The 26,355-nt window shown below is 48.5% G+C and overlaps 5 protein-coding genes across 5 annotated transcripts; 3 read left to right on the top strand and 2 right to left on the bottom strand.

Moving 5' to 3' along the window:
- Window positions 1-4,861: 4,861 nt before the first annotated feature.
- DFJ58DRAFT_842515 (uncharacterized protein) lies at window positions 4,862-6,591 on the top strand (the record flags this gene model as incomplete). Its single annotated transcript, XM_041392847.1, has 7 exons — window positions 4,862-5,075; window positions 5,134-5,342; window positions 5,398-5,568; window positions 5,621-5,988; window positions 6,051-6,158; window positions 6,210-6,309; window positions 6,394-6,591. The coding sequence occupies 7 exons, from the start codon at window positions 4,862-4,864 to the stop codon at window positions 6,589-6,591; spliced, it is 1,368 nt and encodes a 455-aa protein (XP_041242680.1).
- A 474-nt stretch (window positions 6,592-7,065) lies between these two features.
- On the bottom strand, window positions 7,066-10,634 carry DFJ58DRAFT_914749 (uncharacterized protein; the record flags this gene model as incomplete). Its single annotated transcript, XM_041395403.1, has 12 exons — window positions 7,066-7,306; window positions 7,354-7,650; window positions 7,697-7,880; window positions 8,134-8,402; window positions 8,439-8,548; window positions 8,593-8,728; window positions 8,869-9,275; window positions 9,324-9,463; window positions 9,491-9,910; window positions 9,933-9,982; window positions 10,020-10,272; window positions 10,324-10,634. The coding sequence occupies 12 exons, from the start codon at window positions 10,632-10,634 to the stop codon at window positions 7,106-7,108; spliced, it is 2,778 nt and encodes a 925-aa protein (XP_041242679.1). The 3' UTR covers window positions 7,066-7,105.
- A 361-nt stretch (window positions 10,635-10,995) lies between these two features.
- Window positions 10,996-11,887, top strand: DFJ58DRAFT_729339 (uncharacterized protein; the record flags this gene model as incomplete). Its single annotated transcript, XM_041385737.1, has 4 exons — window positions 10,996-11,213; window positions 11,275-11,378; window positions 11,434-11,607; window positions 11,658-11,887. The coding sequence occupies 4 exons, from the start codon at window positions 10,996-10,998 to the stop codon at window positions 11,885-11,887; spliced, it is 726 nt and encodes a 241-aa protein (XP_041242678.1).
- An 8,574-nt stretch (window positions 11,888-20,461) lies between these two features.
- On the bottom strand, window positions 20,462-21,861 carry DFJ58DRAFT_842512 (uncharacterized protein; the record flags this gene model as incomplete). Its single annotated transcript, XM_041392846.1, has 6 exons — window positions 20,462-20,490; window positions 20,529-21,146; window positions 21,197-21,370; window positions 21,426-21,529; window positions 21,591-21,826; window positions 21,847-21,861. The coding sequence occupies 6 exons, from the start codon at window positions 21,859-21,861 to the stop codon at window positions 20,462-20,464; spliced, it is 1,176 nt and encodes a 391-aa protein (XP_041242677.1).
- A 308-nt stretch (window positions 21,862-22,169) lies between these two features.
- On the top strand, window positions 22,170-25,734 carry DFJ58DRAFT_888370 (uncharacterized protein; the record flags this gene model as incomplete). The annotated part of the gene is made up of 10 exons (XM_041394691.1): window positions 22,170-22,480; window positions 22,565-22,784; window positions 22,822-22,871; window positions 22,894-23,313; window positions 23,341-23,480; window positions 23,528-23,992; window positions 24,071-24,363; window positions 24,448-24,613; window positions 25,234-25,406; window positions 25,494-25,734. The coding sequence occupies 10 exons, from the start codon at window positions 22,170-22,172 to the stop codon at window positions 25,692-25,694; spliced, it is 2,439 nt and encodes an 812-aa protein (XP_041242676.1). The 3' UTR covers window positions 25,695-25,734.
- Between the last annotated feature and the right edge of the window lie 621 nt (window positions 25,735-26,355).

Here is a 26,355-nt window from a genome sequence, read left to right as displayed (position 1 = left end):
GAAGAAAAAGCAACCAAACAAAATACATACTACAAGTGTAGCAACCTGTTTTCCCAAAGCCGAGTGGCTGGGACCCGGGTGAATCTGCCGGGTGGCACAGATGATGGCCATGATCTGGGCAGCGGATGCCTTGAGATGGGTCAAAGAGTTGTCAACTGGAGTGGACATGATGAGTGGGTTGAGAGATTTAAAGATCTTGAAATCAGATTGAAATCAGTTATCAGAAAGATGAAGTTTCAAACAAACAAGACATTTGATGGGCGATCCACAAAATCGTTTATTGTTTGTGTTTGTTTGGTCGTGGTTCAACTTTCGGCAATTGCCGGCTTTGTTGAACTTCGAAGTTTTTTAGATCATCAGTCAATCAGTCCACCAATTCTCCACACATGAGTTCCCATCCAGCCATTAGATTTAATGACCCACCGGTGACCGACCATAATTCTATGGATGTGGATGACTCATCTATGGGCCGGGCATCACTAGGTATGTTGTATTCTTATCATGCCTTATCTATTCACCGGGTATCCCTTAGATGACTTAGATGACTTATACCTCGGGCCGGATGATGACATAGAATATGATTCTATGTCATCTGGACCCCCAGATGCGTCGGCTGCAATACCCGGTATGACTATACATTACTGATGACCTGGGATCACCATGCATGCTAACTTCACCCTTGAAGATCAATCACATCCGGGTCAAGCTGATGATGCCAGCTGTCTCATTGATCCAGACTTGTACCTCGGGCCTGAGGATGATGTCATTGATGTTGATGAGTTGCTGGACTCTGCTGATCCTCCCACTTTTGCTCCGGCTACCTCAGAGGTGTCTATTTCATGTGGGTCCATTCATTCTAGACCATTATGGAGACTGATCTTATCTCCCAAGCCGACAAATCATCTACCGAACTCCCTGGAGACCAGCCGGAGCTCAATATTGAGGATGTACGGTTGATGGTCCGGGAGCTCCATCCTTTCGGAAAATACCAACACCCAGAATGTGAGTATCTGAAAGCAGAGCATTTATCTTTGAGCTAATGTTTCTGGAATACCAATCCGTCCAAGATCAACTCCATGATTACAAACACCGTACTGGAGGTCTTCCTGACCCTTCCATCCAACAACTAATCGAGGCCAAGCGTCCATTCCGAACTGCTTGGGCAGAAACATCCGACAAACTGAAAAAAGCTGATGCAGACCTGCAGAGGTTGCAAAGAGTTGAACAGATGAGCATTGAAATGCTCAAGGTAGTAGATTCCATGATTGAACACTTTGAAGAACAACTGACCATGTAAATTACTGCATTGCAACCTGTGAATTTTCATGGACATCCCCACATCATGTACACTACCGAATTTTTCAATACATGTCCCCGGGTGTCGAACGGGACTCAATACACGATGGTTGGGATTCGATAATTGGGACTCAACACTCGGGACTCGATAGTCGGGACTTGATGTTTGATATTTGGGAGTCGATAATCGGGACTCAACATTCGGCACTCGATTTTCGGGACTTGATGTTCGATGCTCGGGACTCGACGCTCAATAGTCGGGACTCGGTGTTTGACGAATCTCGGGGTTCGGGACTCAAGGTTCGATAGTCGGGATTCAATGTTGTGACTCAATAGTCGGGACTCAATAATCGATATTCACTAGTGGGGACTCTGCATATCATATTAGGTCTGATATATGAAAGTTACACATTGACATGTAAATACAAGCAGGGTAATGGCAGGCAGTGTAGTATCAGCCCATTCCTTCTTTCCCCTTGCTCTCGTCACTCGAGTGCTTGTGTCCAATGGCTGCTGTGTTGACTTACTCCGGGTTGTCCTCGCCGATGGCTCAATCACTGCTTTCCTTCCCCGCATGTTCTTCGGCGCCGGCGACCTATTGACTCGTTCGGTTGCACCATCCTCCTGAACATTGCGAGTGACTCTCGCAGTCAGCCCAGTCAGGAGGTCGCCCATTCGCAATGTCAGCAGTGCACCAGTCTTCCCTGCATTGACCGGGCAAGGCTTTGGAATTGCATGTGGGACCGCTGTCCCTTCATGTGCTGTCGAAGGACCAGGCTCTGTTCTGGGTCTCTTTTGCGGGGATCTACCTTCCTCTGTGTCATCATCAGCATCATCCTCCATGTGATGAGTGTTGTCCTCGGGATTGCTCTCTGGATCACTCTCGTGATTGGCCTTGGGATCACTGTCAGTTTCGGTCGATGAATTCTGAGGCCTTCGGATCATAACTCGTCTGGCATTACAAGTCCGATGAGAAGGTGAATTTCGGATACAACCGAGGCTACCATGTCCCCATCTCTGTTCCTCCATGCGTTGAACAGGAATGTTGGACCTTCGCCTTTCTCGAGCCCCTTCAGTGACAAATCCCGTATTATACGGGTCACCCGACCTACATAATATCCCGTGTAATACGGGCCAGCAGATTATGGGCCAATATTATGTATATACCCGATGTTGACGGGTGGGCTGGGAGGCATATTATTTCCGATGGAGACGGGTGGGCCCATCTATGCTGACGTTATATATATCATCGACGATAGCGGATGGGCCGGGAGATATATTATTATGGAGATGGGTGGGCCCATGTGGGTAATATGTAGAGTAGGATTGACATATATTATAGACCTGAGGAGAGATGTATAGCAAATAGTATTATATAGACGGGTGGGCCGACGTATCAGTATTATTTTGTAGACGGATGGGCCGAGGGAGCAGTGAAATATTTATTAGATAGACGGGTGGGCCGACGTAGGGAAATATTAGATAGACGGGTGAGCCAAGGGTGGGGTGAATTATTTATTACATAGACAGGTGGGCTGATGTGGGGTAATATTAGATAGACAGGTGGGCCGAGGGTGAGGTGAATTATTTATTACATAGACAGGTGGGCCGACGTGGGGTAATATTAGATAGACGGGTGGGCCGAGGGTGAGGTGAATTATTTATTACATAGACAGGTGGGCCAACGTGGGGTCATATTAGATAGACGGGTGGGCCGAAGTGCAGAATTTTACATAGACGGGTGGGCCGACATCAGGTAATATCAAGTACCAAGTACTAAAACCCAAAACCCAAAACCCAAAACCTGAAACCTGAAACCCGAGCCCTGAACACCCAGACTCGGGACTCAAGAGACTCAAAACTCAAAATTCAAAACCCAACTGGAAAGTCATACATTTTTACGAGTTAAGAAAATTCAAATTGAAGATGATATACATTTTTGTCATCTGGAAATACCGAGTACCGAGTGCCGAGACCTGATACCCAAGACCCGAGATTCGGCACTCGGTAGTCAGTGAAATGAGTACAGAAATACATAAGATACTACACATTAGTGTCAAATTTTGACTTGTGAATCACAAGTCTCGAGTCTCGAGACTCGAATCACCGAGTACTGACTACCAAGTACCAAGTACCAAGTGCCGAGTGCCGAGTGCCGAGTGCCGAGTGCCGAGTGCCGAGTGCCGAGTGCCGAGTGCCGAGTGCCGAGTGCCGAGTGCCGAGTGCCGAGTGACCCGATGCTTTCGGGTATTAAAAGCCCTCGCTCTCAGGGGCCCATCAGAATTTAGATCATCTCAAACGGATGTGATTTGAGTGAGATATGAACAAAATTCTATATACCGGGTGAATTTTGGCATCAGAAGTTCGATGCTTTCGATGTTTTTGATGTCTGGTCTTGATGCTTTCGAGCATTAATATGTAGATAGCCCTTGATCTCAGGGGTGTGGCAGAACTCACATTGTCTCAAACAGATATAATTTGAGTGAGATATTTGCAAAATACTATGTATATACTGACTACCGAGTGCTGAGTGCCGAGTTCTGAGTTCTGAGTTCCGAGTGCCAAGTGCCGAGAACCAAGTTCCAAGTGCCGAGTTCCGAATGCCAAGTTCTGAGTGCCGAGTTCCGAGTGCCAAGTTCCGAGTGCCAAGTACCCCGATGCTTTCGGGCATTAACACCCAGATCGCCCTCGCTCTCAGGGACCCGTCAGAATTTAGATCATCTCAAATGGATGTGATTTGAGTGACCCAGGAGAATGATAATTGTAGACATGATGGAGCTCAGCTAGTTGTATATCATCCAAATCAAAGGAGGTGATTATTCAAAGTCATCTAATGATGTGGTATGGCACGGAGCTTTGCAAAGGGGTGAAGTGGAAACTCGAGCGAAGTGTACCGAGTTCCGAGACCCGGGTCTCGACAAACAAATATGTGATGTCCAGCACACTTCCGATCATCTGGTATCTCATTGAGCAATGGATGATAATAGATCTTTGAAAGCCAACATCATCCAAGCCTACCAAATGCCAAATGCCAAGTTCCGACCACCGAAAATTGAGTGAAGTGTACCAATATCTGAGCCCCAACTATTGAATCCCGAAAATCGACCATTGAGTCCCGACTATCGAGTCCCGACTACTGAGTCATGAAACCCGACGCCTGACCATTGAATCCCGACAATCGAGTATCGAGTCCCGACCAACGAGTCCCGTATATCGAGTCCCGACCATCGAGACCCCAGACCCGATGCCCGATGCCCGAGACCCGATGCCCGAGACCCGAGACCCGAGATTCGAGACAAGTTCCAACTATGGTGTCCCGGGTATCAAAATCGAGTGAAGTGTACCGAGATCCGAGGCCCGGGTCTCGACAAACGAGTATCTGACATCCAACAGACTTCCAATCATGTGGTATTTCATTGAGCAATAGATGATAAGAGATAATAGATCTTTGAAAGCTCAGATCATCCAAGGCTGCCTTATCTGATCCTCTCAATCTCCACCCCCTTTAACACCAAAGTGCGGACATTCAGGATTCAGCTTCTGATCTCACAAGATCAATTCAATCATGGATGTTTCTTCCACTTCCGATGATGAAATAACCCTCTTGCGCACTTGGGCCCTGACTGTCACTCATGTGGCATGTGATTATACGGAACAGAAATTCAATGCAGAGAAGACAGGAGGAGACCCAGTTATACCTTCTCCAAACCTAGACACTGATCTGGTGATGGCTTGTGATCGATTGGTTGATCGGCTCATAAAGGCATATAAAAATCCCAGTGAGTCTTCCTGCAGATTCAGAAAATTCGTTTTATCAGTCAAATTGCTTCATCACAGTTCAGATGCCAATCGATATTGCAAGATATAGCAAATTGATCTCCCCAAAGGACACGGGGCGTAATGAAGAGAGAGAGGAAAAGTTGCTCGAGAGGTGTCCTCCTGGCCATGAGGGCACAAAGTTGATCGACATACCCGCGACAATTCTTGATGCATCCGGTGCCATCATCGCATGGTACCTCCCAGACGCCTTGACCGATGCCACCCAGGTGTGTTATATATATTGTGACTGGATGGATATTGAACATCAAATGGTACGTACAGAATGAAATTTGGGCGGCCTCGGATTTGCTAGCTCCCATGCTCGAACAAAGCATAAAGCTCGATGGGATTTGGCGGACTAATCAACAGTGGTTCACACCAAGCTCGGAAAATGATGTCCTAACTCCTGGATGCGTTAATTTATCTCCGGCATGGTTTCACCAGGGGCACGAGGTAGGATCTGATGAGATGGCGATCTCGGTAGTTAAACTCACCAATCCCATAGAATCAGTCCGATCCAGAGGTATCTGCATCATTGAAGGGACCATCCTCCGAGAACATCCTCAAAGCCATTGCGAGGCCAGCAGCCATTGCCACAGCGGCACTCAGGGTGATGCATCCTGAGCAGTACTGGGCAGGGTTGCAAGCCTTTGCGAGCCTCGGAGAAAAGGCACGAAGCAAGGAACTGCCGAAGATGTCAGAGACTCTCCAGTACTGGGCAACGGTGTTTAACAGCCTCACCGTCATATGCAATTGGGAAACCCCGAATCATCGAGACCCCTCATCGATTTCCGAATGCTTCGATATTCTCACTAGCATGGGGAATTATTCTAATGCTCGGATGAGTATGCCAAGCCTGCAGCTGGAGTTAAGGTACGATCCGGGGTGCATGATTGCATTTTCGGGAAGGATTGTCAGACACGCGGTTCATGCAGTGGAAGGGGATCGGATTGCCTGGGCATGGTATATGAGGGATGCTGTTCATGTTTATGCTGGGATTCCATCGTGTGGATGGGCAAGGTTGGATTGGAAGAAGTAGAAAGGTAGTTACCCGTGTTAGTACCCACCTTCAAATACATGATACTAGATGTCAGGCACTCCATACTCAACATTCGGGTTTCGGGTCTTGATAGTCGGGACTCGATATTCGATTTCACTGACTACCGAGTACCGGGTTTTGGGTTTCGGTACACGGTACCTGGTACTCGGTGATTCAAGAAAACAACTCCCAAAATTGATGAGTGTCATGTTTTGAGTTTTGTTTCGATTTGTTTGGAGTGTCGAATCTCGGGCTTCGGGCTTCGTGTTTTGGGTCTCGATAATAGGGACTCGATACTCGATGGTCAGCACTCACATCTCGGGCTTCGGGAGTCGATTGTCGGGACTCGGGTTTCAAGACTCGGTAGTTGGGACTCGATAGTGCGGATTCGGGTTTCAAGACTCAGTACCCGGTACTCGGGTTTCGGTACTCGGTGATTCAAGAAAGTGTCGTGGTGTTTGGAGTTTTGATTTGTTTCGTGTCGAATCTCGGGCTTCGGGCTGCTTGGGTTTTGGGTCTCGATATTGGGGACTCGATACTTGATGGTCGGCACTCAAATCTCGGGCTTCGGGAGTCGATTGTCAGGACTCGGGTTTCAAGACTCGATTGTCAGGACTCGATGGTTGGGACTCGATAGTCGGGACTCGATAGTCGGGCTGTGGGACTCGATTGTGAGGACTCGGTGGGGACTCAAAACTCGCAACTCATAGCAATGTTCGAGTTTCAAGTCTCGTCTCGAATCTTGGGCTTCGGGACTGGATATCTGGGACTCTATGTTTGGGACTCAATATTTGGAACTCAAGATATCTGGATCTCGATGCTCGATATTTGGTGTGCAGGACTCAGCATATAGCAATAGGTCAGATATTCGAAAGTCAGTATGTAATTTTCAGTACTTATTTCATCATGTACAGAATTTAGACATCAACATTCTGAACTGAAGGACTAGAACTACTCTGGTCCCCTTGGGTTCAATTTGGTTAGGACGGCGGTGTACATCTGAATCTCTGCCATCTTTTCACGGATGCCAGCTTGTTGATCCTCAATCACTGTCAGGAGGCGTTCCCTCATCCACCTCAGTGCCTTCAGCATTGCAAGCGAGCTTTCATCCACCTGCTCGGGAACAACAAGATGTTCGTCCTCAAAGCCAGACTAGAAAGGATTAGTCATCACTCAAGGAAATTCTGTAAAAGTCTTACTAGCCAATGCTGGTAGTGACAGACACAATTAGCGAATACCTGATCCCATGGCCATAATTCGTTCGGGATGGCAGTTGATCCGGTCCACCATGGAGTACCATAGGTGGATACAATGCGGGAGGGATCCCCCAGATCTGCAACGTCTTGAAACTGGCATAGGTGGGATGAAAAGATGTGGTCCGGAACCATGTTCCAGGTGAGCTCGGGAATCAACTGAAGAATATGAGCAACCAGGCTCGGAACAACCAAAATGATGTTCCTTGCAGCTGAGTACTGCAGGATGGGAGTCACAAAAGTCTGTTGGAAATGTCAGCATTGACCACCACAGTCATCAGCCTCTTACAGCTATCTCCCATTGCAGCCCGGCTTTAAAGTGCGTGATCCGAGTAGCAGATGGCTCCTGGGTGTGGGCAGCCTCCATCTGATATTGAGAGATGGACGCTCGGATGCGAAGATGCAGCCATTGACATTGTAGCTGCAATATCTGCCTGAGTGAGTGTGAGGGGTCGGAACCCATTGCCGGAAGTCTGAGAATTAGAAGGGGATGTTGGGGGAGTATGCAATACAGACATGGTTAATGCAGGATTATGAAGCTGGAAATGACAATGACAATGGCAGTTGGTTCGGAGGTCAAGATATGAGCCACTGGTTGATCAATAAAAATTTTCAAACTCCGACATGGGTCGACCCGGCCAATTCCCGGGACTAAAATGTTTGGGTCAAAGTAGCTGTTTCATATCGTTGGCAAAAAATTTTCATTCATCTCGAGCATCTATAAACCCGGTCTTCAGGTCTTGAAATGCTGCCTGGGCATCCTGTGCCAGCAATGAATACATTTGGGATTGCCTTCCCGAGTAGCATGCATGACCCGGAAGGTGTTTCACCAATGACTCGCGCATCCTGTCACCCCATTGGGTTGCTTTCCACAAGAAAAAGTTACATGTCCAATCCATCTCCAATTGGACCAACATCATTTCTTCCTTCCATCGATCCCGTAGTGCCTTTGCCCGGAGCCAATGAACTCGGTAAACTTCGGATGACTCCGTCAGCTGAGCGCGGGACACATCAAGCATTCCCGAACTCACATTCCTCATTCCACGAGTGATCGGGACCCCCAAGGTCGACTTCGACTGACCAGAACCAAGCGAGGGACTCGTTTTGCTGACCTTGGGCATTTGGATCGCCGACGGCAGTGCTAATTTTGAGTTGCTCTCAAAGCAGGGGTTTGTATTTCTGGACCTGGTCTTGCCCTGGCTCCAGTTGCATCATTTGCTTCCTCGTCTTCGTGTATATACTGGCATGGAGGGACACTGCCTGCTGCACCGACGTCACCTGGGACCAAGCTCGAGTTTTCAGGGCCTGGGATTTGGCTTGCCTAACTGTTGTTCAAAACAAAATCGCCTTGTTGCACAAGTGAATTCGGAGGTTGTGAAGGGAGTCATTGGCCTGCCCTTCACAAAGAGACATCTCCAGCGGAATGAGATCGTCTGCCATACAGCGTCTGCATCGATCTACCCCAAGGTTTGATGGCAATGGGATTACAGTGAGCTCAGGGGAGTTTGCCCATGTGTCAGATGTCTCGGTGAAGTCTGCCAAGTCATCATCGAGATCATCAAGAATGTCCAAGTACAAGTCTTCAGGATCATCATCTGCATCAAATCCCTCTCCGAGATGCGTAATAGCAGACCGAGTGAATCCATCTATCTGGCCTTGGAGACGATCGCGTTGCCGGGCGATGTCTAACTTCTGTGTCTCGGTAGTTCTTCTACCAATTCTTCGGACCTCGATGAGCAATGCGATTTGAGCCTCTTCAATCGCCAACCCCATTGATATCCATGTCGCCACAGACCTGCGAGCAGGTGCTGCATTTCGGGCATTACCCTCCTCTAGTAGCCTAAGCTCGATCTCCTTTTTGCTCGGTGCTGAATGCAAAATTAAATCAGACTTTGATGGAGACAAAGTCAACTAACCCTTCTTGATATTAATCTCATATACATCCATAGCCGCAGGATTATTTATTCTGCTGGACTGAGCGATCCTCTCGCTGGCTAGCCACTCTGTCTTTGAATCGCCGGGTGCTGCTTCATTGAGTATGTCGAAAGCCTTTTCACTTTAGGCAATGCCATTCTTCGCCTACTTGTATTTTCGGCAAAGGGTCCTTTTCATGCGGATCATCTTGCAGAAATTGGAATCATTCATCTGATAATCGAGACATTCCTTTCGATGCGGGGATGACATTCCCCGAGCAGCAGGGGAAATCAGGTTGAGACGTGACCATAGGGTCTCCATGATCTCTCCATCAATCCGACCGATGCCTTCAATAAAATTCGACGCATATCGGACATAGCAGCTGTCCTGATGTCCGTGGATGTGCCACAACCCGATTCCGGGAATGATGGTCAATTCCGGAATCATTTCGAGAAATCGGCTTCGATCCACCCGAACCCGAAAGTGCTTGTTGTATTGACAGTTGATATCATAGAAGGTGACCGCCCTGGTGATGCCTTCCATGTTGTGCCGGGCAGCCTCACAAAGGGCATAGTCCATGTTCATTTGTCTGCGAATGATGCATGGTTAACTCGTGAATATCGAATGGCTGGGTCGGCTTGCCTTTCGCCTTTCTGAAAATCTACCATTGAGTGAGGAACAAAGCAACCGTGTCTCACACAGGCTACTCCCCCGATACCCGTGGATTCCAGCTTGTGCCGAGCCGCATTTGCTTGATTTACTGCCCGGTGATTGTTGCAGCTTGATTTTTCTAAAGTGTTGGCAGCCTCTGCAAGATGCGTTTTATACCTGTCCTTTCCCACCATAAATCCCAACCCATCTGACAGCCAAACTTCATCAAATGGCTTCATGGGATGCAGGTGTTCAGCTTTGAAATTTCTGTCCATAACAAATGACCGGGTGTATTTCCACCTTGGAGTTGTTATTATCGCTGAGGTGACTTCGGTATTGAGGAAGACTCACTCATCAAGTGATTCATCCCCTGAGAAGGACACATTAATCCCAGGCTGAGGACATGCCGGGCAAAATAATGCGAGATCTCCTGCATTCGGGCTGTCGGAACAATGGCCGAAGCCATGCCATTTCATCGTCTTCAACTGCCTCCACTGTCGGGCGACTCTCATGAGCTCTCGGTATCGGTCCTTGCCCCATGCCTTGTCAATATAATGTCCTTTAGATGAGAGAGACATGGCATTACCGGTACAAGGTGTGGAAACATCCTTGAGGTCATTCGCCGGAGCTTGCTGTAATAGTTCATCGCCGAGGTCCCACATTCAAGGTTGTCCAATAGAAAATCATCGAGAACCCTGAAGGTGAATAAAGTCTTCGGCTTGTTAAATGAAGCGGGGAAAAATCCATGTTGAAACATTTGAAGGTCTGGACTCATGGCATTTGGACAATTGCAGCATCAAACCCGGAGGCGATGAACTCTGGACTTGTCAATGATGACCATGGTGTTTTCCTTCGGCTGGAACTCGGGTCCCGACACAGATGGTAGATCTTCAGGCTCAAGCTGGTCTTCCAGTTCGTCTTCTTCGAACAAATCCCACCTATCTGTAAGTACCGGACATTGTTTGCCCTCATGACCGAGGTCCCGGTATGTTCAAGCATTATCAGGCGGCTGTAAAAAGAGTCATGGCTGAATTGTCCGATGATGAGTTGGAGAAGGCGAAAGACACGGCCGAAGAATGGTCCAGCAACTTTCCTCCTCCCGAGATACAAGCACAAGTGGCTCATAAGAAGGGACTGGTGTATATGGAGCACTTTTCGAAGGAGATGTGGAGGCAATGCGGGATGAGAGTGTTTGTGATGTCGGCATGGAAGAATGAACAGGGAGAGGTGCTGTTCGGGATGTAAGTCAATTTTGTCATCGCAGATCATCGCAGATCTTCGATCTCAATACATTTCATGCAGGCACGATGATAACGAGGCATTAGGAGATGGGGAAAGTTTCATGAAGACGAAGGACTGGGAGGACATCGAGCCAGTTTGGCAGGAGTATGCGCAGGAACAATTCGGTGAGTGTTTGATCTCTGGCTACTGGAATGAATTGGTTGATCTTTGTCATGATAGGTGCTGGGGCACGAGATGGTGGGCGACAGGTGAATGGAGGTCGAAAGAGAATCAGGAAGCCTGCTTTCGAACTCGAAATTGATGGGGATGGGATGCCGGTGCTTCCTGACATCACCGAGACGAAACTCGAGGAGAAGAAAGCCATCGTCAGAGCATTTCTCACATCGCACTATCGTGAGTCCGTCCTCGCAACACACGAACATTTGTTGAATGCATTTATACAGGTATCTGTTCTGGGATTGTCAAGGCAGTTGTGCCATGGAGTGCCATCGTACAAAGTCAGGATGACTTTGTGGCAAGAATGTATCTTCCGGCGGATGTGGACTTGAAGGAGCCTTCGAAGTTGCAACATTGGGACACGACCGCCTTACTAAATTTCTGGTATGCTCGGCAGGAGAAAGCACATATTGCAGTAACATATCTCCGTATTATACGAGTGGACGGACGTGCATAATATCCCGTATGATAAGGGCCAGCGGACCATGGGCCGAGGGTAGATATATCCTCGACTGTGACAGATGGGCCGGGAGTGTTATTATTCCCGATGGAGACGGGTTGGCCCAGGTGGGGAATATGTAAAGTAGATGGGTGGGCCGATGGACATGAATTTTCAATAGACGGATCGGCCGAGGTAGTTGGATATTATGTAGATGGGTGTACCAAGGTAGATATGTATCAAATAGCCGGGTATATCAAGGGTGCTTGTTATCACATAGACAGGTGGGCCCAGATATATATCATATTAGACGGGTGGGCCGACGAATTAATATTATTTTGTAGACGGGTGGGCCGACGTATTGGTATTATTTTGTAGACGAGTGGGCCGAGGGAGCGGTGAAAGATTTATTATATACGGGTGGGCCAATGGTAGACATATATTGCATAGACGGGTAGGCCGACGTAGGGGTATATAATATAAACGGGTGGGCCCAGGAGAATGATAATTGTAGACATGATGGAGCTCAGCTAGTTGTATATCATGGAGGTAATAATTCAAAGTCATCTAATGATGTAGTATGGCACAGATCCTTGCAAAGGGGTGAAGTGGAAACTCGAGCGAAGTGTACCGAGTTCTGAGACCTGGGTCTCGACAAACAAATATGTGATGTCCAGCACACTTCCAATCGTCTGGTATTTCATTGAGCAATATATGATAATAGATCTTTGAAAGCCAACATCATCCAAGCCTACCAAATGCCAAATGCCAAGTTCCAACTACCGAAAATCAAGTGAAGTGTACCAATATCCGAGCCCTGACTATCAAATCCCGACAATCGACCATTGAGTCCCGACTACCGAGTCTTGAAACCCGAGTCCCAAAGCCCGAGATTTGAGTCCTGAAACCCAATGCCCGACCATTGAATCCCAACAATCGAGTATCAAGTCCCGACCAACGAGTCCCAAATATTGAGTCCCGACCATCGAGGACCCAACACCCAACACCCAACACCCAACACCCAACACCCAACACCCAACACCCAACACCCAACACCCAACACCCAACACCCAACATCCAACACCCGACAACCGACAACCGACAACCGACACCCGACACCCAAGATTCAAGACTCAAGTTCCGACTATGGAGTCCTGGATATCAAAAATCAAGTGAAGTGTACCGAGATCCGAGTCCAACCTGAAGGATTCCTTAGGCTGGACTTCCAAACCTTTGGATTTGTCCTTCCATCTCTATCCAAGCTTAAGGATTGATTCCTTAAGCTGGACCTTTGCCTTTCTGGCACTTCCTGTCTTTCCAAGACTTTTGTCTACTTCCTGTTATCTCTGACTCCACCTAAGTGTAGCCTACCTCTGTTTGCTTCTACTCCAGACCTTGTCCATGGTAGCCTTTATTCTCCTGTCCTATAATCCTGTCCACTCCTGCTGACCTCCAGACCTTTGGATCTCCGGACCTTTGGATCTCCGGACATCTTACCCTTCGGATATCAAAACCTTTGGACATTGTAACCTTTGGACATCTGAACATTCAGATGGCGCAACCTTCAGACATCCTGTCCTCTGGACCACTCCTCCTATCTGATCCTGCTTTGGACTCTGTCCCTTGCAGTCTCTCCTCCATGTGCTTCCATCTAGGAAGCTTACCTTCAGAAGTCTTATCTTCGGACCCTATGCAGCAGGTGAAACTCCTCCAGAGTTTCCTGTACTTCTCTAGAAGTTTCTATACTCCTCCGGAAGGTTCCTGTGCTCATCCAGAAGTCCTCCAGCACTCCATCAGAGTAGCCAGTCTCCGGAAGTCCTTCAGACTTCATTGGATTTCATCTGGACTTCATTCTGAAATTAAGGGTATGTACTTGGGAAAGGTGCAAAATAAAATATACTGACTACCAAGTGCTGAGCACTAAGTGTCGAGTTCCAAGTTCCGAGTTTCGAGTTCCGAGTTCCGAGTGCCAAGTGCCCCGATGCTTTCGGGTATTAACACCCAGATAGCCCTCGCTCTCAGGGGCCCGTCAGAATTTAGATCATCTCAAACGGATGTGATTTGAGTGAGATATGAGCAAAATACTATATACCGGGTGAATTTTGGCATCAGAAGTTCGATGCTTTTGGAGCCCCTTCAGTGACAAATCCCGTATTATACGGGTCACCCGACCTACATAATATCCCGTGTAATACGGGCCAGCGGATTATGGGCCGATGTTATGTATATTCCCGATGTTGACGGGTGGGCCGGGAGGCATATTATTTCCGATGGAGACGGGTGGGCCCATCTATGCTGATGTTATATATATCATCGACGATAGCGGATGGGCCGGGAGATATATTATTATGGAGATGGGTGGGCCCATGTGGGTAATATGTAGAGTAGGATTGACATATATTATAGACCTGAGGAGAGATGTATAGCAAATAGTATTATATAGACGGGTGGGCCGACGTATCAGTATTATTTTGTAGACGGATGGGCCGAGGGAGCGGTGAAATATTTATTAGATAGACGGGTGGGCCGACGTGGGGTAATATCAGATAGACGGGTGGGCCGAGGGTGAGGGGAATTATTTATTACATAGATGGGTTGGCCGATGTGGGGTAATATTAGATAGACGGGTGGGCTGAGGGTGAGGTGATTTATTGATTAGATAGACGGGTGGGCCGACGTGGGGTAATATCAGATAGACGGGTGGGCCGAGGGTGAGCGGAATTATTTATTACATAGACGGGTGGGCCGACGTGGGGTAATATCAGATAGACGGGTGGGCCGAGGGTGAGTGGAATTATTTATTACATAGACGGGTGGGCCGACATGGGGTCATATTAGATAGACGGGTGGGCTGACGTGGGGAATTCTACATAGATGGGTGGGCCGACGTCGGGTAATATTAGATAGACGGGTGGGCCGAGGGTGAGCGGAATTATTTATTACATAGACGGGTGGGCCGACGTGGGGAATTCTACATAGATGGGTGGGCCGACGTCGGGTAATATTAGATAGACGGGTGGGCCAAGGGTGAGGTGAATTATGTATTAGATAGATGGGTGGGCCCAGATACATATCATATAGACAGATAGGCCTAGGTATTGTACATTTTTACGAGTTTCGAGGCTCGAGTTAAGAAAATTCAAATTTAAGATGATATACATTTTTGTTGTCTTGAAATACCGAGACCCGAGACCCGAGATTCGGCACTCGGTAGTCGGTGAAATGAGTACAGAAATACATAAGATAATACACATTGTTCTCAGAAATCACAAGTTTCAAATGTCGATTTGTAAATCACGAGTCACAAGTCTCGAGACTCGAATCACCGAGTACCGAGTACTGAGAACCGAGTACTGACACCCGACACCCGGAATTCGGCACTCGGCATGCGAGACAAAAGATTGGAAACAAAACTCAAAATTCGAAACTCGAAAGTACTGACTACCGAATACCAAGTACCAAGTACCGAATCTCGGGTCTCGGTACTCGGTATTCGGTACTCGACACAATGCTCGAAACTCGTAAAACTGTTTCGAATCACTGAGTACTGACTACCGAGTACCGAGTACCGAATCTCGGGTCTCGGTACTCGGTATTCGGTACTCGACACGATGCTCAAAACTCGTAAAACTGTTTCGAATCACCGAGTACTGACTACCGAGTACATCTCGGGTCTCTGTTAAGACCGTACTCAAGTAGTATCGGATCCGAAGGGCTTCGGCCTCAGCTCGTGTGCTGTGCCCCTTTCCCGAGTCTTGCCCCTTATTTCAGAGAGCTAAAGTATCGCGTCTAGTGAGACGGATAAGTATCGTAACGGATAAGTCTTGTATTGCAACGGATAAGTATTGCAATGGATCTGTTAAGACTTCCGGATATCGAACGTATAAAGTAACGGCTAATCCGGATCGGATCCGGACTAGAAACTAACGGGTGAGGACTGTCCGAAGACAGAGGCGGATATGTAGACTATAGGAATCTATCCTAAGTCTCGGAGTAGACAAGAGTAGCGTACTCAAGTCCGGACGGATAACGGGGGGACTTAGAGTCCAGACGGAATGAGTGCAATCTAAGATGATATTCGAACTGATCTACTACAGCGCATATACAAAGGTTTATATACTACGGATAGCTAACGGAATGATCAATAAGCAAAGGTGCGAGGCTATGTACGAAAGTATAAGCAAAGTCTAAGTGGAGCGTATTGGTAAGTTGGATGGATCACGAATCATGAACCGGGAATGAAGTACAAGTAAAAGCGGATTCGTAAGTGTAGCGGATCAGTAAGCATAGCGGATCAGTAAGCAAAGCGGAAGTAAAGGATAACCGGTATACCGGTGTACAGGAATACCGAAAGGAGATGAACGATAGTTAGAGTTATATGAACAGGAAATGAAATAAGAATCAAGGCGGATCTGTGGACCGGACGATGGATATGTTCATCGGATCTGGATCGGATCTGTAACCGGATATATGGTATATGACAGTCTCGGCACTCGGTAGTCAGTACTCGGTGATTCGAAACAGTTTTACGAGTTTCGAGCATCGTGTTGAGTACCGAATACCGAGTACCGAGACCCGAGATTCAAGTGCTTTCGAGTTTCAAGTTTCAAGTTTCAAATCTGTCGTCTCAAGTGCCGAGTGCCGAATTCCGGGTCTCGGGACTCGGGACTCGGAACTCAGTGACTCAATCAATGGACTGGCAGAGGTTACATTCATTGAAAACTTGTATATACATCTATCACTATGCAATTATGTAGCCATGTCAACCTCCACAGAAGACTCTTCAACCTTCACCTCCACCTCAACATCCATGTTGCTGGAAGAGTCATATTCTGGGACAAGGTTGCTTGGATCACCTGGGTCCACAATTTCGCCGGATGCATCTGGATCCTCTGGATGAACAACTTGGTTGTAGTCGAACAGGAGACCCTCGATGGCAGAGGCATCCAGGAATGTCGGGGCTGCGGGTGTGGGAGCCATTGTTTCCATACTGAGATCAATCAGAGGAGGGAGTGCGGATTCTGGGGGGTGACATGGTGCGGGGGCCGGATTGATCAAGCAACAAGGATGTTGCAGGGGCAGGAGTGTCCGGAAGTGGGAATGAGGGGTGCCGGTCGATGATTTCGCGCCTAAGGCCTTCATGAAGGCGTTGCAGGGTGTCAATCTTACCATCCTGCTCTGCCACACGAGCCTCCAGAAGAGCGATTCGAGCTGCGCCATCTCGAATTGCAATGGACATGGCATGGAGATCTGGCATGGGCACCCCAAGTGCTGCAGCAGGGACTGCCGACCTGGAAGACGGAAGGGCTACAAGGGAAAATGAAGGTCAGACGGTGATGAAAAACTCGGGTGACTTACGAGCTGGTGCAGGTGCAGGTGCAGGTGCAGGTGCAGGTGCCTTGACGGCAGTGATAGTCTTGCTGCGACCACGCGTCTGGGTCTTGGGAGTGGTCACAGCAGTGACACCAGAAGTTCCGGCCCGGCCACGAGACTGACTGCGAGTTCCGGCCCTGGACTGGGAGGCAGGGGAAGCTTTGGAGGGGGTGGGAGTTTGGGATGCGGGGGGAGCCTTGGAGGGAGTCTTGGAGGAAGCCCTGGATGGTGTTCTGGACCTCGTCTTCCGGGTAGTAGAGGAAGAACGATCGCGAGGAGGCGGGGATCCCATAGTCGCGGGGGTGCACTTGATCTTCTTTGTTGTGCAGTAGACGCATGACATACATGGAGCCCCGGTCCTCTTGTCCAGCCGAGTTGCGCAAGGCCAGTTGTGCTTGTGGCAAGCATAGCATGGGTTGTTCTGTTGGTTGTATTTGTGTATGGACACTTGAGATATTTCAAAGTACTCACTGGTCCGGGAATGAGAATGTCAACTGCAGGGATGACTGGGGGTGCCTGCACTGGAGGTTCGGGAGTGGGCTGGGAGGGCTCCACAACTGCTGTGTGACTGCCAGCAATCACCTGGTATAATGTAAGCACACACCCGAGTCCCGGACGCATAAATGACACTTACTGTGGCAGGGCCAAAGGGCTTCTTCTTGGGTACCCGGGGCGAGCGAGGTGAATCAGGCGTCCTTGCGACAATTGTGGAGAGCCAGGGAAGGACGACCTCCGGCACTCCACCCAAAGGTGGCTACACGAAAATGAGAGACAATGAAAAAATGAACAAGAAGACATACCTGCATAACCGAGTCTTCATCATCTTCCGACTCCACAATGGCCTTGGACTTCACGACGCGAGCAGACCTCTGACGCTTGTGACTCTTCATCGCAGATTTCGGGGGTTGGGAGGAGGGTCCAGAAATCAAGGGGGACTTCCTCTTCTTACTCCCTTCTGCCTCGGGGTCTGGGTCAGCGAAGACGGCCTTACCTTTCCCCTTGTCCCGGGACTCGGTGGTGGGGTTGGTGGAAGGGCCGGCGACATTGCCGGCAGGGATGGCTGGGGAGGGAAGATTGACAGGAATCGGACCTGTGGATGGGGGGGCAGCAGTTGGGAGATCGAAGGTCTGGTCGCCTAAGGTGTTCCAGGCGAGGACCTTGGGGTACCAGGGTGCCTAAGAATGCGAGGATCGTCATACCCGATGGAGTGCCAGTCTGGCCAGACCTTGGGAACCATGTTGCGGATGCGCTGGAGCTCTTTGGAGCATGAAATGATGAGGCCGGGAATAGGACCATCCCCGGACCCATACTCCTTGGCTACATCAGACTACCAAGATGTTAGAGAAGAAAAAGCACCCAAACAAAATACATACCACAAGTGTAGCAACCTGTTTTCCCAAAGCCGAGTGGCTGGGACCCGGGGGAATCTGCCGGGCGGCACTGATGATGGCCATGATCTGGGCAGCGGATGCCTTGAGATGGGTCAAAGAGTTGTCAACTGGAGTGGACATGATGAGTGGGTTGAGAGATTTAAAGATCTTGAAATCAGATTGAAATCAGTTATCAGAAAGATGAAGTTTCAAACAAACAAGACATTTGATGGGCGATCCACAAAATCGTTTATTGTTTGTGTTTGTTTGGTCATTGTTCAACTTTCGGCAATTGCCGGCTTTGTGTTGAACTTCGAAGTTTTTTAGATCATCAGTCAATCAGTCCACCAATTCTCCACACATGAGTTCCCATCCAGCCATTAGATTTAATGACCCACCGGTGACCGACCATAATTCTATGGATGTGGATGACTCATCTATGGGCCGGGCATCACTAGGTATGTTGTATTCTTATCATGCCTTATCTATTCACCGGGTATCCCTTAGATGACTTAGATGACTTATACCTCGGGCCGGATGATGACATAGAATATGATTCTATGTCATCTGGACCCCCAGATGCGTCGGCTGCAATACCCGGTATGACTATACATTACTGATGACCTGGGATCACCATGCATGCTAACTTCACCCTTGAAGATCAATCACATCCGGGTCAAGCTGATGATGCCAGCTGTCTCATTGATCCAGACTTGTACCTCGGGCCTGAGGATGATGTCATTGATGTTGATGAGTTGCTGGACTCTGCTGATCCTCCCACTTTTGCTCCGGCTACCTCAGAGGTGTCTATTTCATGTGGGTCCATTCATTCTAGACCATTATGGAGACTGATCTTATCACCCAAGCCGACAAATCATCTACCGAACTCCCTGGAGACCAGCCGGAGCTCAATATTGAGGATGTATGGTTGATGGTCCGGGAGCTCCATCCTTTCGGAAAATACCAACACCCAGAATGTGAGTATCTGAAAGCAGAGCAGTTATCTTTGAGCTAATATTTCTGGAAGACCAATCCATCCAAGATCAACTCCATGATTACAAACGCCGTACTGGAGGTCTTCCTGACCCTTCCATCCAACAACTAATCGAGGCCGAGCGTCCATTCCGAACTGCTTGGGCAGAAACATCCGACAAACTGAAAAAAGCTGATGCAGACCTGCAGAGGTTGCAAAGAGTTGAACAGATGAGCATTGAAATGCTCAGGGTAGTAGATTCCATGATTGAACACTTTGAAGAACAACTGACCATGTAAATTACTGCATTGCAACCTGTGAATTTTCATTGACATCCCCACATCATGTACACTACCGAATTTTTCAATACATGTCCCCGGGTGTCGAACGGGACTCAATACACGATGGTTGGGATTCGATAATTGGGACTCAACACTCGGGACTCGATAGTCGGGACTTGATATTTGATATTTGGGAGTCGATAATCGGGACTCAACATTCGGCACTCGATTTTCGGGACTCGATGTTCGATGCTCGGGACTTGATGCTCAATAGTCGGGACTCGGTGTTTGACAAATCTCGGGGTTCGGGACTCAAGGTTCGATAGTCGGGATTCAATGTTTGTGACTCAATAGTCTGGACTCAATAGTCGGGACTCAATAGTCGGGACTCAATAATCGATATTGACTAGTGGGGACTCTGCATATCATATTAGGTCTGATATATGAAAGTTACACATTGACATGTAAATACAAGCAGGTAATGGCAGGCAGTGTAGTATCAGCCCATTACTTCTTTCCCCTTGCTCTCGTCACTCGAGTGCTTGTGTCCAATGGCTGCTGTGTTGACTTACTCCGGGTTGTCCTTGCCGATGGCTCAATCACCGCTTTCCTTCCCCGCATGTTCTTCAGCGCCGGCGACCTATTGACTCGTTCTGTTGCACCATCCTCCTGAACATTGCGAGTGACTCTCGCAGTCAGCCCAGTCAGGAGGTCGCCCATTCGCAATGTCAGCAGTGCACCAGTCTTCCCTGCATTGACCGGGCGAGGCTTTGGAATTGCATGTGGGACCCCTGTCCCTTCATGTGCTGTCGAAGGACCAGGCTCTGTTCTGGGTCTCTTTTGCGGGGATCTACCTTCCTCTGTGTCATCATCAGCATCATCCTCCATGTGATGAGTGTTGTCCTCGGGATTGCTCTCTGGATCACTCTCGTGATTGGCCTCGGGATCACTGTCAGTTTCGGTCGATGAATTCCGAGGCCTTCGGATCATAACTCGTCTGGCATTACGAGTCCGATGAGAAGGTGAATTTCCGGATACAACCGAGGCTACCATGTCCCCATCTCTGTTCCTCCATGCTTTGAACAGGAATGTTGGACCTTCGCCTTTCTCCTGCCGAGCATACCAGAAATTCAGTAAGGCGGTCGTGTCCCAATGTTGCAACTTCGAAGGCTCCTTCAAGTCCACATCCGCCGGAAGATACATTCTTGCCACAAAGTCATCCTGACTTTGTACGATGGCACTCCATGGCACAACTGCCTTGACAATCCCAGAACAGATACCTGTATAAATGCATTCAACAAATGTTCGTGTGTTGCGAGGACGGACTCACGATAGTGCGATGTGAGAAATGCTCTGACGATGGCTTTCTTCTCCTCGAGTTTTGTCTCGGTGATGTCAGGAAGCACCGGCATCCCATCCCCATCAATTTCGAGTTCGAAAGCAGGCTTCCTGATTCTCTTTCGACCTCCATTCACCTGTCGCCCACCATCTCGTGCCCCAGCACCTATCATGACAAAGATCAACCAATTCATTCCAGTAGCCAGAGATCAAACACTCACCGAATTGTTCCTGCGCATACTCCTGCCAAACTGGCTCGATGTCCTCCCAGTCCTTCGTCTTCATGAAACTTTCCCCATCTCCTAATGCCTCGTTATCATCGTGCCTGCATGAAATGTATTGAGATCGAAGATCTGCGATGATCTGCGATGACAAAATTGACTTACATCCCGAACAGCACCTCTCCCTGTTCATTCTTCCATGCCGACATCACAAACACTCTCATCCCGCATTGCCTCCACATCTCCTTCGAAAAGTGCTCCATATACACCAGTCCCTTCTTATGAGCCACTTGTGCTTGTATCTCGGGAGGAGGAAAGTTGCTGGACCATTCTTCGGCCGTGTCTTTCGCCTTCTCCAACTCATCATCGGACAATTCAGCCATGACTCTTTTTACAGCCGCCTGATAATGCTTGAACATACCGGGACCTCGGTCATGAGGGCAAACAATGTCCGGTACTTACAGATAGGTGGGATTTGTTCGAAGAAGACGAACTGGAAGACCAGCTTGAGCCTGAAGATCTACCATCTGTGTCGGGACCCGAGTTCCAGCCGAAGGAAAACACCATGGTCATCATTGACAAGTCCAGAGTTCATCGCCTCCGGGTTTGATGCTGCAATTGTCCAAATGCCATGAGTCCAGACCTTCAAATGTTTCAACATGGATTTTTCCCCGCTTCATTTAACAAGCCGAAGACTTTATTCACCTTCAGGGTTCTCGATGATTTTCTATTGGACAACCTTGAATGTGGGACCTCGGCGATGAACTATTACAGCAAGCTCCGGCGAATGACCTCAAGGATGTTTCCACACCTTGTACCGGTAATGCCATGTCTCTCTCATCTAAAGGACATTATATTGACAAGGCATGGGGCAAGGACCGATACCGAGAGCTCATGAGAGTCGCCCGACAGTGGAGGCAGTTGAAGACGATGAAATGGCATGGCTTCGGCCATTGTTCCGACAGCCCGAATGCAGGAGATCTCGCATTATTTTGCCCGGCATGTCCTCAGCCTGGGATTAATGTGTCCTTCTCAGGGGATGAATCACTTGATGAGTGAGTCTTCCTCAATACCGAAGTCACCTCAGCGATAATAACAACTCCAAGGTGGAAATACACCCGGTCATTTGTTATGGACAGAAATTTCAAAGCTGAACACCTGCATCCCATGAAGCCATTTGATGAAGTTTGGCTGTCAGATGGGTTGGGATTTATGGTGGGAAAGGACAGGTATAAAATGCATCTTGCAGAGGCTGCCAACACTTTAGAAAAATCAAGCTGCAACAATCACCAGGCAGTAAATCAAGCAAATGCGGCTCGGCACAAGCTGGAATCCACGGGTATCGGGGGAGTAGCCTGTGTGAGACACGGTTGCTTTGTTCCTCACTCAATGGTAGATTTTCAGAAAGGCGAAAGGCAAGCCGACCCAGCCATTCGATATTCACGAGTTAACCATGCATCATTCGCAGACAAATGAACATGGACTATGCCCTTTGTGAGGCTGCCCGGCACAACATGGAAGGCATCACCAGGGCGGTCACCTTCTATGATATCAACTGTCAATACAACAAGCACTTTCGGGTTCGGGTGGATCGAAGCCGATTTCTCGAAATGATTCCGGAATTGACCATCATTCCCGGAATCGGGTTGTGGCACATCCACGGACATCAGGACAGCTGCTATGTCCGATATGCGTCGAATTTTATTGAAGGCATCGGTCGGATTGATGGAGAGATCATGGAGACCCTATGGTCACGTCTCAACCTGATTTCCCCCTGCTGCTCGGGAATGTCATCCCCGCATCGAAAGGAATGTCTCGATTATCAGATGAATGATTCCAATTTCTGCAAGATGATCCGCATGAAAAGGACCCTTTGCCAAAAATACAAGTAGGCGAAGAATGGCATTGCCTAAAGTGAAAAGGCTTTCGACATACTCAATGAAGCAGCACCCGGCGATTCAAAGACAGAGTGGCTAGCCAGCGAGAGGATCGCTCAGTCCAGCAGAATAAATAATCCTGCGGCTATGGATGTATATGAGATTAATATCAAGAAGGGTTAGTTGACTTGTCTCCATCAAAGTCTGATTTAATTTTGCATTCAGCACCGAGCAAAAAGGAGATCGAGCTTAGGCTACTAGAGGAGGGTAATGCCCGAAATGCAGCACCTGCTCGCAGGTCTGTGGCGACATGGATATCAATGGGGTTGGCGATTGAAGAGGCTCAAATCGCATTGCTCATCGAGGTCCGAAGAATTGGTAGAAGAACTACCGAGACACAGAAGTTAGACATCGCCCGGCAACGCGATCGTCTCCAAGGCCAGATAGATGGATTCACTCGGTCTGCTATTACGCATCTCGGAGAGGGATTTGATGCAGATGATGATCCTGAAGACTTGTACTTGGACATTCTTGATGATCTCGATGATGACTTGGCAGACTTCACCGAGACATCTGACACATGGGCAAACTCCCCTGAGCTCACTGTAATCCCATTGCCATCAAACCTTGGGGTAGATCGATGCAGACGCTGTATGGCAGACGATCTCATTCCGCTGGAGATGTCTCTTTGTGAAGGGCAGGCCAATGACTCCCTTCACAACCTCCGAATTCACTTGTGCAACAAGGCGATTTTGTTTTGAACAACAGTTAGGCAAGCCAAATCCCAGGCCCTGAAAACTCGAGCTTGGTCCCAGGTGACGTCGGTGCAGCAGGCAGTGTCCCTCCATGCCAGTATATACACGAAGACGAGGAAGCAAATGATGCAACTGGAGCCAGGGCAAGACCAGGTCCAGAAATACAACCCCTGCTTTGAGAGCAACTCAAAATTAGCACTGCCGTCGGCGATCCAAATGCCCAAGGTCAGCAAAACGAGTCCCTCGCTTGGTTCTGGTCAGTCGAAGTCGACCTTGGGGGTCCCGATCACTCGTGGAATGAGGAATGTGAGTTCGGGAATGCTTGATGTGTCCCGCGCTCAGCTGACGGAGTCATCCGAAGTTTACTGAGTTCATTGGCTCCGGGCAAAGGCACTACGGGATCGATGGAAGGAAGAAATGATGTTGGTCCAATTGGAGATGGATTGGACATGTAACTTTTTCTTGTGGAAAGCAACCCAATGGGGTGACAGGATGCGCGAGTCATTGGTGAAACACTTCCGGGTCATGCATGCTACTCGGGAAGGCAATCCCAAATGTATTCATTGCTGGCACAGGATGCCCAGGCAGCATTTCAAGACCTGAAGACCGGGTTTATAGATGCTCGAGATGAATGAAAATTTTTTGCCAACGATATGAAACAGCTACTTTGACCCAAACATTTTAGTCCTGGAATGGCCGGGTCGACCCATGTCGGAGTTTGAAAATTTTTATCATGATCAACCAGTGGCTCATATCTTGACCTCCGAACCAACTGCCATTGTCATTGTCATTTCCAGCTTCATAATCCTGCATTAACCATGTCTGTATTGCATACTCCCCCAACATCCCCTTCTAATTCTCAGACTTCCGGCAATGGGTTCCGACCCCTCACACTCACTCAGGCAGATATTGCAGCTACAATGTCAATGGCTGCATCTCGCATCCGAGTGTCCATCTCTCAATATCAGATGGAGGCTGCCCACACCCAGGAAGCCATCTGCTACTCGGATCACGCACTTTAAAGCGGGCTGCAATGGGAGATAGCTGTAAGAGGCTGATGACTGTGGTGGTCAATGCTGACATTTCCAACAGACTTTTGTGACTCCCATCCTGCAGTACTCAGCTGCAAGGAACATCATTTTGGTTGTTCCGAGCCTGGTTGCTCATATTCTTCAGTTGATTCCCGAGCTCACCTGGAACATGGTTCCGGACCACATCTTTTCATCCCACCTATGCCAGTTTCAAGACGTTGCAGATCTGGGGATCCCTCCCGCATTGTATCCACCTATGGTACTCCATGGTGGACCGGATCAACTGCCATCCCGAACGAATTATGGCCATGGGATCAGGTATTCGCTAATTGTGTCTGTCACTACCAGCATTGGCTAGTAAGACTTTTACAGAATTTTCCTTGAGTGATGACTAATCCTTTCTAGTCTGGCTTTGAGGACGAACATCTTGTTGTTCCCGAGCAGGTGGATGAAAGCTCGCTTGCAATGCTGAAGGCACTGAGGTGGATGAGGGAACGCCTCCTGACAGTGATTGAGGATCAACAAGCTGGCATCCGTGAAAAGATGGCAGAGATTCAGATGTACACCGCCGTCCTAACCAAATTGAACCCAAGGGGACCAGAGTAGTTCTAGTCCTTCAGTTCAGAATGTTGATGTCTAAATTCTGTACATGATGAAATAAGTACTGAAAATTACATACTGACTTTCGAATATCTGACCTATTGCTATATGCTGAGTCCTGCACACCAAATATCGAGCATCGAGATCCAGATATCTTGAGTTCCAAATATTGAGTCCCAAACATAGAGTCCCAGATATCCAGTCCCGAAGCCCAAGATTCGAGACGAGACTTGAAACTCGAACATTGCTATGAGTTGCGAGTTTTGAGTCCCCACCGAGTCCTGCACAATCGAGTCCCACAGCCCGACTATCGAGTCCCAACCTATCGAGTCCCAACCATCGAGTCCTGACAATCGAGTCTTGAAACCCGAGTCCTGACAATCGACTCCCGAAGCCCGAGATTTGAGTGCCGACCATCAGAGTATCGAGTCCCCAATATCGAGACCCAAAACCCAAGCAGCCCGAAGCCCGAGATTCGACACGAAACAAATCAAAACTCCAAACACCACGACACTTTCTTGAATCACCGAGTACCGAAAACCCGAGTACCGGGTACTGAGTCTTGAAACCCGAATCCGCACTATCGAGTCCCAACTACCGAGTCTTGAAACCCGAGTCCCGACAATCGACTCCCGAAGCCCGAGATGTGAGTGCCGGACCATCGAGT

Source organism: Suillus subalutaceus (assembly GCF_016647625.1).
Source record: "Suillus subalutaceus strain FC151 chromosome Unknown DFJ58scaffold_71, whole genome shotgun sequence".
NCBI classification, from domain to species: Eukaryota; Fungi; Basidiomycota; class Agaricomycetes; order Boletales; family Suillaceae; genus Suillus; species Suillus subalutaceus.
Note: the sequence above shows the minus strand (reverse complement) of the source record. Positions and strands in the feature narration are given on the sequence as shown.